This window comes from Phodopus roborovskii, unplaced genomic scaffold, assembly GCF_943737965.1.
Source record: "Phodopus roborovskii unplaced genomic scaffold, PHOROB, whole genome shotgun sequence".
In the NCBI taxonomy this organism is placed as follows: Eukaryota; Metazoa; Chordata; class Mammalia; order Rodentia; family Cricetidae; genus Phodopus; species Phodopus roborovskii.
The window spans coordinates 29,272,496-29,284,972 of record NW_026125052.1 but is presented as its reverse complement, the minus strand read 5'-3'; the positions used below and the strand labels follow the sequence as shown (position 1 = coordinate 29,284,972).

Sequence of the window (12,477 nt, the reverse complement as noted above, 5' to 3'; positions counted from 1 at the left end):
CCCCGAGGTACCAGGCATTCATCTGATGCACTTATAGACATGCAGGCATGCAGGTAAAAAAAAAAACTCATACACATAAAATAAATTTAAAAAGTCTTACAAATAAATAAACAATGGCTGGAGAAATGGCTCAGCAGGTAAAGGCCCTTGCTGGTTGCCAAGCCTGGGTTTGATCCCCAGATCCAAACTGTTGGAAAGAAATACCCGAACTACATAGGAGACTGCCATCTCCTCGAGGTCACCGGGAATACACAAAGCCTCTTGAGTATGTGGATGTCAAGGGAACAGTTCTAGGAGGACACTGGCTTGGTGGGGAGATGTTGACCTTGGCCCATTGACCCCAGTACGGGAGGCTGGGGCAGGGATCATAAGTGTGAGCCTCACCTGGGCTACAGCATCCCTCGAGAGAAGCCTGCCTGAAAGCCAGACCACACCTTCAAATGCAAAACTGAAGGAACATAGATGAATCCATGAAGGGTTGCTCCAGAAGAGGAATTAAAGGCATGCCTCTTTCTCCCTGCCCAAGGGTCTCCTGGAAAAATGCTGTCTCCTGCATACCAGACCCAGGCAGCTTTTTATAAAAGGGTTTGATATGAAACTGGGGGAGGGTAGTGTGAAGATGAAAAGGGGTAGTAGAGAGGGGAGTCAGGTCACTTCTGTTTAAACCACACTCAGAGTGGACCTCCACAGACAGACAGACACACACACACACACACACACACACACACACACACACACACACGTCCTATCTGCAAAGTGAGTCCCTGGGTTTTCTGCTTCAGCAATCTAGAAACACTTAGGTTCCAGATACCACAGATGAATATGCCTGTTGCAGAGGAGGTCCTGAGACAGCCGCGGATGGCTCGGGCAGTAGAGGTGCTTGCTGTCCAGCCTGATGACCTGAGCTCTCCAGGACCCACATGGCGGAAGACGAGAACTCATCCCCATAGGTCCTCTGAACTCCACATGGACACCACACACATCTACACATACGCACTAGTAATTTAATGAAACAAAATTTAAAAAGAGAAATACTCAGGTTTGGGCCTAAGAAAGGACGCAGAACAAACCCAAGGAGAAGACTGAGAGGCGAGGGAGAGGAGGTGGCCTTTCGGGTCTTCTACTTTCCTCCAGCCCAGTTCCCTCTGCCCCAGGTTGGCCCTTGTCACAGGGTCACACACCTCCACCCCTGGTGCTTCGCTTTGGCTCCGCCCTCTCCGCCCAGCTGGTGCTGCAGGCTGGCAGGGAGGCTGCATTCAGGCCCCGCCTAGGTCACGGGTCCCGGCTGCCCTGCCCGCCGCAGAAGGTACCGAGCCTGTCACGGTGACCTCGGGCTGGTGGTGTCCCAACTCCGTGCGTGACTCCGCCCCCCTCCACGCGCGTTTGTCTTCTCTCGGGAGCAGCAGCCACTCACACCCGAGTCCTCGCTTGTCCCCAGCCCCGTTGAGTCCTGGGATCCCATGGATCCCGCGCACTGTGCGTCCCCGGGGGACGGCGCTGCGGAGATGCTGCTGAGCGAGCTGGAGCGGCAGGTGCAGGATGTGGTGCGGGCCAGCTCCTGGTGGGAGCGCCGCGGTGTGGACTGCGCCATCCTGGCTCTCAGCCTGCTCGCCTTGCCGGCGGGTGAGACAAAGGCACCGGCTGCGGTGGGGGTGGCGCGCGGCTGAAGGTGGTGCAAGCTGGAAGGGAACCTTGGAACTCTAGGATCCTGGAGCCCGCTTCAGTCTCCAAAGTCTAGTTGAGGGGTGTCCACCCCATGCCCCGCTGGAGGTGGGAGACAGTCCGACGCTTGAAAGTGGCGGACGAAAAAGTTGCACCAGGAGCGCTGAATGGGTGGGGAAGGGGTTGGTGACAGGCAGAGAAGGAAAGAGCATGTTCTACCGGGGATGGGGTGGGGTGGCAGAGATGGGCAGAGTGGGACTGAAGCGGTCCGCACCGCTCGTGATCTAATGGCCCTGTGACATCTAGTCCCCATCTCTGCTCTGGCTGGGGCCCGGGAGGGTGACCTGGCAGAATGTGGACAGCAGAGTACCCTTGGCAAGCCCATGGAGGATTTTTTATGTCCCAAATCCTTTAGAGAGACAGTGCACCCCCTCGGGCCCAGGAACTTGCCCACCACAGACCCAGGGCTGGCCCTCTTTGGCTTGGGGTTTGGACATGTCTGTTGTGCACGAAGGTCTGGACCCACATTTTCAAAAGACGGTGAAAGACCCTGATGCCTGATCCCTCCTCTTTGTAGGGTTCCTGTGCCTACGCGTCCATAATGTACTGGCCTTTGCCACTGGCATCACAATCTTGGGCATGTGCCATTACACTCTCACGGTCAAGGGCAGCCACCTGGCCACTCACGGTGCCCTCACAGAGTCCAAACGCTGGAGCAAGATCCTGATGATTTTCTTTGTGGAGGTGAGCCTGGCCGAGGTGGGGCAGAGGCAGTTGCTGTTCATCCATATGAGCAGGCAGCTGCTGCAGTGGGTAGGTGGATCCTAGTGCGTAGTGTGCAATACAGTTTGCGTGCGTGTGTGTGTGTGTGTGTGTGTGTGTGTGTGTGTACACGTGCGTGCGCCCATGTAGTCTTCCAAGCCTTTGAGAGGAAGTCGACATTAGTGAGTAATCCTGCATCCTACACAGCCCCGTGTCCACCTCTGACGATGAACTTGGCTTATCTTGTGATAATCTTCATCGGTTGAGTGGCATAAACATTTTTTGTCACATCTTGTTCCCTGTCCCTAGTGTTGTAATTTTTAAAAAAAAAAAAGTGGTGGGTGAGAGAAACATGCCATGCATTGGACAGAGTTCAAGCGGAAGTTTTTTGTTTTAATTATTATTAGGGGAAAAGATGGTAAAAAGGGGAAAGGGGAGGGAGACTGGCCTCTGGGGACAGGAACAGTGGGAGAGAGGAAAGAGAGACAGAGACAGAGACACCTGGACCCCTCTAGCTCTCTCTGTAGCGCTAAGCCTAAGGTGGATAGCTTCTTCTGCCCAGGATGCCTGAAACTGGCCAGTCTTGCTCTGGGCTGTGTTGGCACACAGAAACTTCTGGGTTCTGCAATCAGGGATTATTATTTTAAGGGTAGATGGGGGGAGGGCAATGTCACAGCACTCCAGCTGTGTAGCCTGCTCTTTGGCCTGCTGATGGCTGAGCCATCTTAAGAGGCTCCTCGCTCCTCTAGCCCTCCAGGAAGGGCTCTGCCTTCTCACCTGTGGGCCCAGTAGGAAGGCAAAGGCCTCTGGACAATTGTTCTTCAAGCCTTCAAGCCTCTCCAGATCCTCTGCCAAACTCGTCCTCTCCTCTACCCCAGGAGGACCCTCACCTAGCCACACAGCTTCCGTAGGAATAGCTGGGGAAGCGGCTCGCAGGAACAGGCATTTCTGGAAAGGACCCATTATCGGGGCCAACCAACCCAATTGCTATATTTTTTTTATAAAGTCACACAACTATTTTTAAATTTCATTACAATTTTTGTTTTATTCCATTTATTTGTTTTGTATGTGTGTGTGTGTTTGTGAATGTGGGGGCTGCATGGCACACCAGTGAAGGTTAGATGACGATGTGCAGGAGTTAGTTCTCAGTTTTCTCTTGCTACCGTATGGATCCTGGGGACCCAGCTCGGGTCCTTAGGCTTGACAGCAAGTTTAACTTGCTGGGTGGTTTTGAAGGTCCTTCCTTTTATTTACAGGTGTGTGTGTGCAACTGCCTGTCTGTGTGTGCATTCCACGCATACGGTGCCTTAGGCCCATAGCGTTGTCCCCTGTGAACCCGCTTCAATGACCTCATCTTTTCCTTTCTTTGACCCAGGTTCTTAGCAGTCCTTCCATCAGTATTTGCTGACCTTGACCTTGCATTCCATTTGGGGACAAGGTCTAGGGGAAAACTAGCTGATGGTGTGTGCGTGTGCGTGTGCGTGTGCGTGTGATGCTCCATAGGCCTATGCCCTTTTGTGGCTGGAGACGAAAGGCCTGGGTTCCCCCTTCATGTTGTGACTGTGTTGCAGTGGGCAATGCAGAGGTAGTTTTGTCAGTCAGGCCCGCTAAGTAACCCAGGCAGGGAGGCATCTCCATTCTCCAGCCATAGGGTATGATTCTGGCTCCTTCTAGGACCAGTTCCCAAGGCCTTTGTAGCCTTGTGACTTATTGGTGTCCCAGCCCCATAGTGGTGACCTTGAGCAAGATGGTTAATTCTGTATCTGGGGTTAGTTTCTTCATGAATCCACAAACATGATTACGCTGCCTCCTCGTTAGCCCTGCGAGGGCGTTGGATGAGACAGTGCAGAATTTTCAGGTCCACGAGCCACAGTGTTGTTTTGTGTTTTCTCTCTGGTGAGGACACACTGCACTGACAGCTGCAGGGCCAGCATGGGTTGCTTTCCACTGTGTTTGGTTTGGTGTTGTTTTGTGCTTGTTAGCTGTGAGGCTGCAGAGCCTGGCAGTGTGGTGCAGGTGCTGGTATTGGCTTACCTGGCACAGGTCAGGCTCTTGTGGCCTGGAACCTCAGAGGGGACACAGCACTCCTCTTGGATCCCTGGCTCTCACTTCTACATCCTGTTGTCTTCTCCCTTTTAGCCTTCTCTTGTCTCCTGGACCCCTGGGGATACACCACCACTGTAGAACATCTGGTCTTAGGCCCTGGGTTTCCTTGGGGTTCTACAGAGTCTGCAGCTCCAGGCATCAGCTGGCTACCTCTGGTTTTCTTAGGTAGTTCGGTGTTTAGAAGTATTATCTCCCAGCCTACTGGGTCTGAAGTGGTGTGGGACCAGGCTCTCTCTGATCCAGCTGCTCGGGAGAGCGGGAGTAGACAGAATAGAATGGGCTACCACTCTAGGCTATATTCAAAATCATGTAAGTCTACCCACACCAGGTGAGTTTTCTCTTCTGGCCCACTTGAGGCAGTTCCTACCATGGCCTTACACAGCATGCTTTCTCTATCCTGGTTACACCACCCAGGCTGCTAGGGAAGCTGGCCAGGGAAGGATGTCATGCTAAGATGACCACTAGAAGACAGGCGGAGCGGGCCATCATGGTTTAAGTTCTAACCTCTTAAAGGCCTCTAGTGTCACAGCCAAGGATGCTTGCTCCCCAGAATGAGCGGGAACCAGCCATGCTCTCTCGGAGCTCTTTATTCTGGCTCCTTTTTAAACCCTCCTTGTAGACTCAGCTCTGTGCTGTGGGGACGGAGCCACAGCCAGCCGATCCACAGGGAAGCCTGTGTAGCTTGCTGTGCCGCACAGGGGAATGGCTGTCACCATCCATAGGTCCCCTGTGACACACACCGTAGAGAAGCCCCAGCCTCGTCACGATCCTCATGCTTTCTCGTGACTGAGTCCAGTACAGCGCCATCAAGGCTGTTCCCTCACCAGCTTGCTTCCACCAGGGTTCTGTTCGGATAAAAGCAGCTGTGACAGATGTATGTTTTCTTTTTCAGTTCTGGGGATTGAATGCGGACTCTTGTGCGTAGCAAACACCTGCTCCATCTTGGAGCTGTTCTCTCTCTCCTTACCTTAAGTGTTTTTATTTAGAGGACCAATGCAAATATTCAGTACAAAATACACTGCTGTATAAAGACTTTCAAGTCTTATGATAATTACAGGTTCGTAAACCGTCTCAATGTAGGGGAGAGAAGTCTAGTGGATCAGATAGGCCATTCCTATTTTCTTCCAGTAATTATATTTATATGTTTATGTGTCATTCAACATCAAAACCAAGGAAGCTGATGTCGGCACTTGCGCGTGTCCAGTTCTGTGCCTTTTTATCACACGCATAGACTCTCAAGACGCACAGTCCGTGCAAGTGACACGGACAGGCTGTGGGGACCAGTGTTGGCCACACAAGCAAAACTGGGAGACTGGGTCTCCAGTTCAGCTTCAGACAGCGGAATCCCCAGAGCAAGCTCCCTATCAAGGCTGACAGTACTGGCAGGCCCTGGGTGGGACTGAGGGACACCGCCTCAATAGACAGGGTGACATCAACTGCAGGCTTCCACATGCACTTACTCACATGCACATACATACACGCGCGCGTGCGCGCGCGCACACACACACACACACACACACACAGTCGGAAAAGCGGTTGGGGTTGGGGAAGCGACTTGGTCTTTAATACCAGTGGTGAAGAGACTGAGAAACCCTGGAGGAATTTTGGAAGGGCAGCTGGTGAGGTGTCTGGAAGCCACGAGATTCTCACAGGGGCCCAAATGAAAGGGGGCCAAGAAGGTCCATGCATCAGGCAAAGAGGTTAGCCATGAGAAAGAGCTTGAGTCCAGTGTTAGTCCGGCATGGTACTATGCACCTTTCACCCCAGCACTTAGGAGGCAGAGGCAGGCGGGTCTCTGTGAGTTGGAGGCCAGCCTGGTCTACGTAGCGAGTTCCAGGACAGCCAGGGCTACACAGTGAGATCTTGCTTCAAACACAAAGTCTGAGGCTGAGTTTTCCTCCTGGGATATCAACCAAGGAATCAGCTCTACCCATGCCGTTCTTCTGTTAAGTAAACAGGGGTTGGGGCTGTAGCTCAGTTGGCAGAGTAGAGTACTTGCCTGGCGTGCACAAAACCCCAGGTTTGATCCTCAGTGCTGCATAAAACCAGGCCTGATGATTCATACCTGTAACCAGTACTAGATAAGTAGAGGCTGGAGTGTCAGGAGTTCAAGGTCATCCTCGGGTATACAGGGAGTTAGAGACCCGCTCGGGGACTAGAGGCCTTGCCCAAAGAAACAAAAATCCAATCCTGCTTTGCAGGGTTAAAAAAGCAAGCATAAAATTACAGCACCATCTAAACTGGGCTGGAACTAGGTCACTCTGCTGGTTTGATTGGTGGTGGATGAAGCAGGAGACTGGCTGGAGGCTGTTGGTAGAGAGGTCAGGAGGAAGATACGAGGGATTTCAGGGACAGGCTGGGGTGCGGGGAACGGGGTGCAGGATGTTAGCTGGTTGCCATCCAGTGCAAGAGGGTGGAGGAGCGAAAAGGGTCAAGGGCAAAATCTAGGCGGAAGCCAAGGCCATCATGGGTCCGCTCCGGAAAAGGGCTAGGAGCAGGGCAGCAGTATGGGCAGGGTTAGGAAGAAGCGTGGTGGCCATTGTCCAGACCCTGTCCCCAACAATAACAACAACAGAAGGCAGTTTACAGAAAGAACAAAACCGTACAAGTTACTCAGCGGCGTGCAGTATTCCCTTCCCGCTGTCCTTGAGTGGATGGGTTACGGGCACACGTGCTGCAATCTACAGACTCCAATCCGCCTTCCTCCTCTCTCCGACAAATCACCCCCTTCTGTCTCTCAGGAGAGAGCATCTAATTGGGACCGGGAGGCCTGGATGGGGTTAGGTGCTCTTGTAGAGTTCCGTTCCCGGCAGCTTCCAAGTCTTGTAACTCCAGCTCCAGGGCATCCGATGCCCCATTCTGGCCTCAGTGAGCACTTTCACACAAGTGTGCACACCCACGTGTGAACATACACAAAGGGGGGGGGGACACCTAGATATCTAGTTATAAAAGCCTCAGGCAAGTCCTTATTCATAGAAAAAGGCAAAGGCACCCATTGGCTCCACAAGTGGGTATCAAGTCACAAGTCGCATTGTGGAGGGCCCGGGCTTGTGCTTGGGACCTTGCTGAGAAGCCTGCAGGTACCTGAGGTTACCCATCTCTAGATGCACAGGCCTGGTTAGGCTCCAGGCTGGTTCTGGCATTGACTAAGAACAGTTAACTACTGGTCTGCAGGGAGAGGATGAGCTGCTGCCAGGAGCAAAAATCAACTGTTGATGAGCAAGCGGGGACTGGCCTTGGGAGAGAGCAAGAAGTTGCTTCCAGGTGCCCCAGAGATGGCTCAGGAAGTAAAAGCCACTATACAGACCTAGTGACCTGAGCTTGATCCCTGGAGCCTGCATAAAGGTGGAAACAGAGCTGACTCTACAGAGTAGTCCTGGGACCTCCTCACATGCATCATGGCATTCGTGTGACACACACACACACACACACACTAATTCATAAGACAAACAAAAGGAATTAGCTTCTACGTGGGACAGATCCCCAGCGGTGTAAAGCGTGCACTGGGTGGGCCAGTGCGTGAGGCAGGCCTGACTCTGAGACCTGGTGTTCAGCCTATGCATCCTGCAGTCTGCCTGCCTCACAGTAGCTGGCTTCAAGAAGCTTCCCCTTCTCCTGGAAACAGGAAAGCATCTTCACTAAAGTAAAAATCTTCTGCCCTGGATAAAGCCCTTGAGGCCTTACATCTGCATAAGAAACAACCCAGCACCTCTTTGGCATTCTGAACGATTGCTCTCCTTGGCAGAGTGGGTGCTGTACTTTGAAGAATCCCTTGGCAGACCCATGCCAAAAATAGTCACTCTAGGGAGATCTGGCTCTGTGCATACCAGTGCCCCAAAGCCCCTTCAGCCTGCATTATGTCCTCTTCAGGAAGGGACCCCATGCACCCTCAAACCACCTCTGAGCTCAGGCTGCCAAGTAGTATCAGGAAGGTACAGCTGTTTGCCAAGTACACACACAAATTGATTGTGGCGGATTCCCGCTTTATCTGCACTGACAGCCTCTGGGGTTTGAGAAGTTGCCTGACTGGTGGCCAGTGGGGGGAGGGTGGCAACCCAGGGATCCAGCCTCCTTGTCCCTAAATGCTTTGCAGAGAGAGCAACATCAAGCAGATGGCTACATGGGGAGCATGGATGCTTGAGAGATGATGGGAAGTTAGATTGGCTGTGGATGCAGAGAAGGAGGGCTTAGGGGTGATGGGTTCGGGAAGGGTGGAGTGTTCTTGAGGCTCCCTGGGTTCTGTTTCTTTCGGTCGTGTCCAACATGGACCCAGTACCCTTTTGGCTGCCACGCTAGGTATGCACAGCCTTTCCTGCAGAGTTCGGCAAGTTCAACCACGTCAACATGCACCATGGTTACACCAACGTGGTGGGTCTGGGAGACTCGAGCACATGGAAGATGCCGTGCCTCAACAGATACGTCTACATGTTCCTCGCACCACTTTTCATCCCCATTTTAACTCCGCTGGTGGCTCTCGGTGAGTACTGGACTGGAGTGTCCTGAGGACCCGCCGCAGCCCTCTTTCCTTCCTTCCTTGCTTTGTGAGTCAGGACTGTCAGAAGCAGCCAAGCTGGGTGGAAAGAACCCCGGACCTGGTCCAGGTCTCTCCTTCACTTACTGGCTGGTGGTTGTGGGCCAGGTAACTTGACCTGCCTGCCTCGGGTTCTTCAATCTGCTCAAGGATGGTGTGAAAACATAAGGGCCCACAGATGTAAGGGAACATTTTGGGGGCTGGAGGGGATGGCTCAGAGGTTAAGAGGGCTCCCTGCCATTCCAGAGGACCAGATTTCAATTCTTAGCATCTGTGCTGGGCTGCTCACAATCCCCTGCAACTCCAGCTTCAGGGGGAATCAGTCAACATCTCTGGCTTCCATGGGCACCAGCACTTAAGACACACACATACGCACACACACACCATGCACACACGCACACACACATGCACATATGCACACACATGCACACGCACGTGCGCGCACACACACACAGTCTTAGAGTGTGGAGGACCACTTTGTGCCCCCCGTACAAACCACACCGCAAGTTGTAATTGCTGCTATTATGGAACAATACCAAGGGTTAGGAGAATGGGGGCTATGGAGCAGGTCTTGACATGCTTTTCATGTTGTCTGGGTTCAATGGATACACCCAGAGCACCCCTCTACTTCAACACTGCTAGTTACCAGGGAGCCGGCTCATGATGGCTCCCTGTCACATCACCTCTTGCCCCTCTGACAGAGCGTCTGAGGAAGGAAGAGCTGAGGGTGGCCCTGCGGACACTGAGCTTCATATCACTGGGCCTTTATTCTCAGTATTGGCTGCTCCTGAATGTGTCGGGCTTCAAGAGCCCCAGCTCAGCACTGGCTTGCATGCTGCTCGCCAGATCCCTGCTGGCCCACCCCTATCTTCATGTCAACATCTTCCAGGTAAACTATCAGCCCTGGGGACAGGCAGTCAAGACAGCATCTCCAGGGTGTCTGACAGCAGACCAGACCCAAGGTTTGGGTAGAGAGAGGTCACTGAAGGACACGTTCCCCCATCCCTGCCCCTATCACTGTGGCCATCACAGGAAGTTGGGCTCCACTGAAGCCTTTGCCTGGTCCTGGAGGGACCCTCCCTGCTTTCTTCTCCAGTCTAAACCCTACTCATCATTCGAGGTCAGGTTGCACAGCCTCCTCTACTGCTTCGTTCAATCAGTGCACACAAGTACCTTCTCCACTAGGCATGTCCCTGGGTCTAGGGTGCTTGGAGGTAAATGGGTACTTTAGTAGATGGGACACTTGAGAAGGTGGAGGGAATTAGCTGCCGATGTGCTGAGAGCCGGCAGAAATGGTCTTCACCCATAGGGGGCAGCGAGGTCTCCCTGTAGAAACAGTGCCAGCTGAGCTCTTGGCTGTTCTCAAAGCTCCCCCTCCCCGCCCCCCGCCCTTGGCTTGCCTCATGGCATTGGCTGGGCATGCACTTGAGCTTTGACACACAGGTAAAAGCATGTCACCAGTGTGAGGCACACAGGGTCACAAGAGCAAGCAGTGAATCACAGGCTTTTGGATACCAGGGCTCTGGGAAAATGCACAGGCAAAGCCCTTTGTTGTCTGAAGGGGGAGAGGCCCAGATGTTGGGAAGACTCGGCTCACGGCAGACAGGGTTAGCCCCGGAACTGGACCAGAGCTGGTCTCTCACACCTGTAGGGTCCCACTGGCTCCTGAGTGCTTGGTGAAGTCAGACGGGGGTTGTTTAAGCCCCTGCAGGGTGTGACCCATATGTCTATCACAGCACATTGGATTGCCTATGTTCTCCCTGGACAAGAAGCCCCGGCGGATTCACATGATGAGCCTGGGGGTACTGAACCTGCCCCGGCAGCCCGTGCTGGACTGGGCATTCGGCCACTCACTCATCAGCTGCCACGTAGAGCATCACCTCTTCCCTTGGCTCTCTGACCACATGTGCTTGAAGGTAGCCAAAGGCTTGGGGGAGGGGCATAAGGGGGGCCTGTCTGAGGGAGGATAGGGGGACTTCCAGGTACATCTGAACTCCCAGCTCCCTCATTGGCCTTTTCAAAGGTCATCCAAGAGGGGTAGCCTGGAGTACAAGTAACAACATGAGTTTTATAACAGGGTCACCTGGGTTTCCTAGCAGCAGTGTGACTCTGGGCAAGGCCACTGAGCCTCAGTTTCCCTGTCTGTAAAATGGGAGGGACAAGGTTCACCTTGATGATTTTGAGGATGAGATTAGATCTGAAGTATTTGACCCACACAAGGTGCTTAGCAGAGGGAGCCATGTTCACCCTTTGGGCTGAGGAGGGTGGGCATGTAGTCCAGGGTTTTGTGGGGAATGAGGATGAGGCCATTCTTCCCCTCTAGGGTAGTGTACAAGGATGCAAAAGTTCTCCTATACCTCAGTCCCCCTCTTCCCCAGCAGATAATGGCTAGGATTGGACAAGGGAGAGCTCCTGGGATGGGCAGCCTGAGGCAGCCTGCCACTCAGAGGGCTCCTTGACTCTTTCTCAGGTGAAGCCCTTGGTATCGAAGTTTCTTCATGACAAGCAGCTGCCCTACAATGAGGACTCATACGTGGCCCGCTTCCGATTGTTCCTCAGTCATTATGAGGAGTTCATGGTGCATGCTCCGTCCATCACCGAGCTGGTGGGGATGCAGTGAAGGATGGGGCCCCTCCCTAGCCCAGTCCTGGTCCTCCTGCATTGCTGGCCCCGGTGGGGCAGGTGGACCTGGGACACGGTGGCCTCAGGCAGACAGTGAAGCAGAGCAGAGTGTGCCTGATGTCCTGGGGGTCTCCTGCTCTGCCTGCTTTCCTGGGAGTTGAATAGGGGTCGGGGGCTGGGAGAAGGGACGAGAGGAATACAGAAGCTGTGCATCCGGATCCCCATCCAGACCTCAGCTGACTCCATCTCAGGAGCCCTTTCTCTGTGGCATCTGGACCAGGGCAGGGCTAAGGGGGCTGGTGACAGGCGGGGTGGGATCCTATGGCCAGGTGGAAGGGGTACAAATTAAAGGGCTAGCCTCCTCAGCTCAGACCTCCCTAGTGCCTAGGAACCGTACACTTCCCAGGCTGCGGCTTCCTCCCATAACTCCCCCAGGGCCAACAGGGTGAGGTCATTTTCTGGCAGGCCCCCCTACCTATTCAACCAAAGGAGCCGGTACCAGACCGGGCTCAGCAGCTCCAGGACCCACAGTATCGGTGAGATAAAAGTAAGTATTTCCAGGAGGCGCTCCAGAGTGAGCAAATGGCTCAGGCATGAAACCGGAAAAAGCACCCCCAGCTTTGAGCATGACCTTGGTTAGCGCTAGACAAGTCTGCTTTGTTCCATGTTTAGAAGGATCCAACCTGGGTGAATTACCGGGAGGCAGCTGAGGATGGAGGAGGTGAACTGGAAGTGGGCCAGGAGGGCAGAGAGGGATGAACAGAGAGGGTGGGTGGGGCGAGACAGGAGACTTG

At 53.6% G+C, this 12,477-nt stretch overlaps 1 protein-coding gene across 1 annotated transcript; it reads left to right on the top strand.

Annotated features, from left to right (window-relative positions):
- The first annotated feature begins 1,460 nt into the window (after positions 1–1,460).
- On the top strand, positions 1,461–11,692 carry Fads6 (fatty acid desaturase 6). The gene is made up of 6 exons (XM_051180224.1): positions 1,461–1,623; positions 2,240–2,406; positions 8,827–9,007; positions 9,763–9,950; positions 10,798–10,977; positions 11,532–11,692. Exons 1-6 carry the CDS (start codon positions 1,461–1,463, stop codon positions 11,679–11,681), a joined length of 1,029 nt encoding a protein of 342 aa, XP_051036181.1. The 3' UTR covers positions 11,682–11,692.
- Positions 11,693–12,477: the final 785 nt, after the last annotated feature.

Bases quoted from the DNA above. Each gene is read 5' to 3' on its own strand.
- Fads6 (XM_051180224.1), top strand. From the start codon at position 1,461: ATGGATCCCGCGCACTGTGCGTCCCCGGGGGACGGCGCTGCGGAGATG. The intron at 1,624-2,239 runs GTGAGACAAAGG...TCCTCTTTGTAG, and splicing joins CCTGCTCGCCTTGCCGGCGG to GGTTCCTGTGCCTACGCGTC. The intron at 10,978-11,531 runs GTAGCCAAAGGC...ACTCTTTCTCAG, and splicing joins CTGACCACATGTGCTTGAAG to GTGAAGCCCTTGGTATCGAA.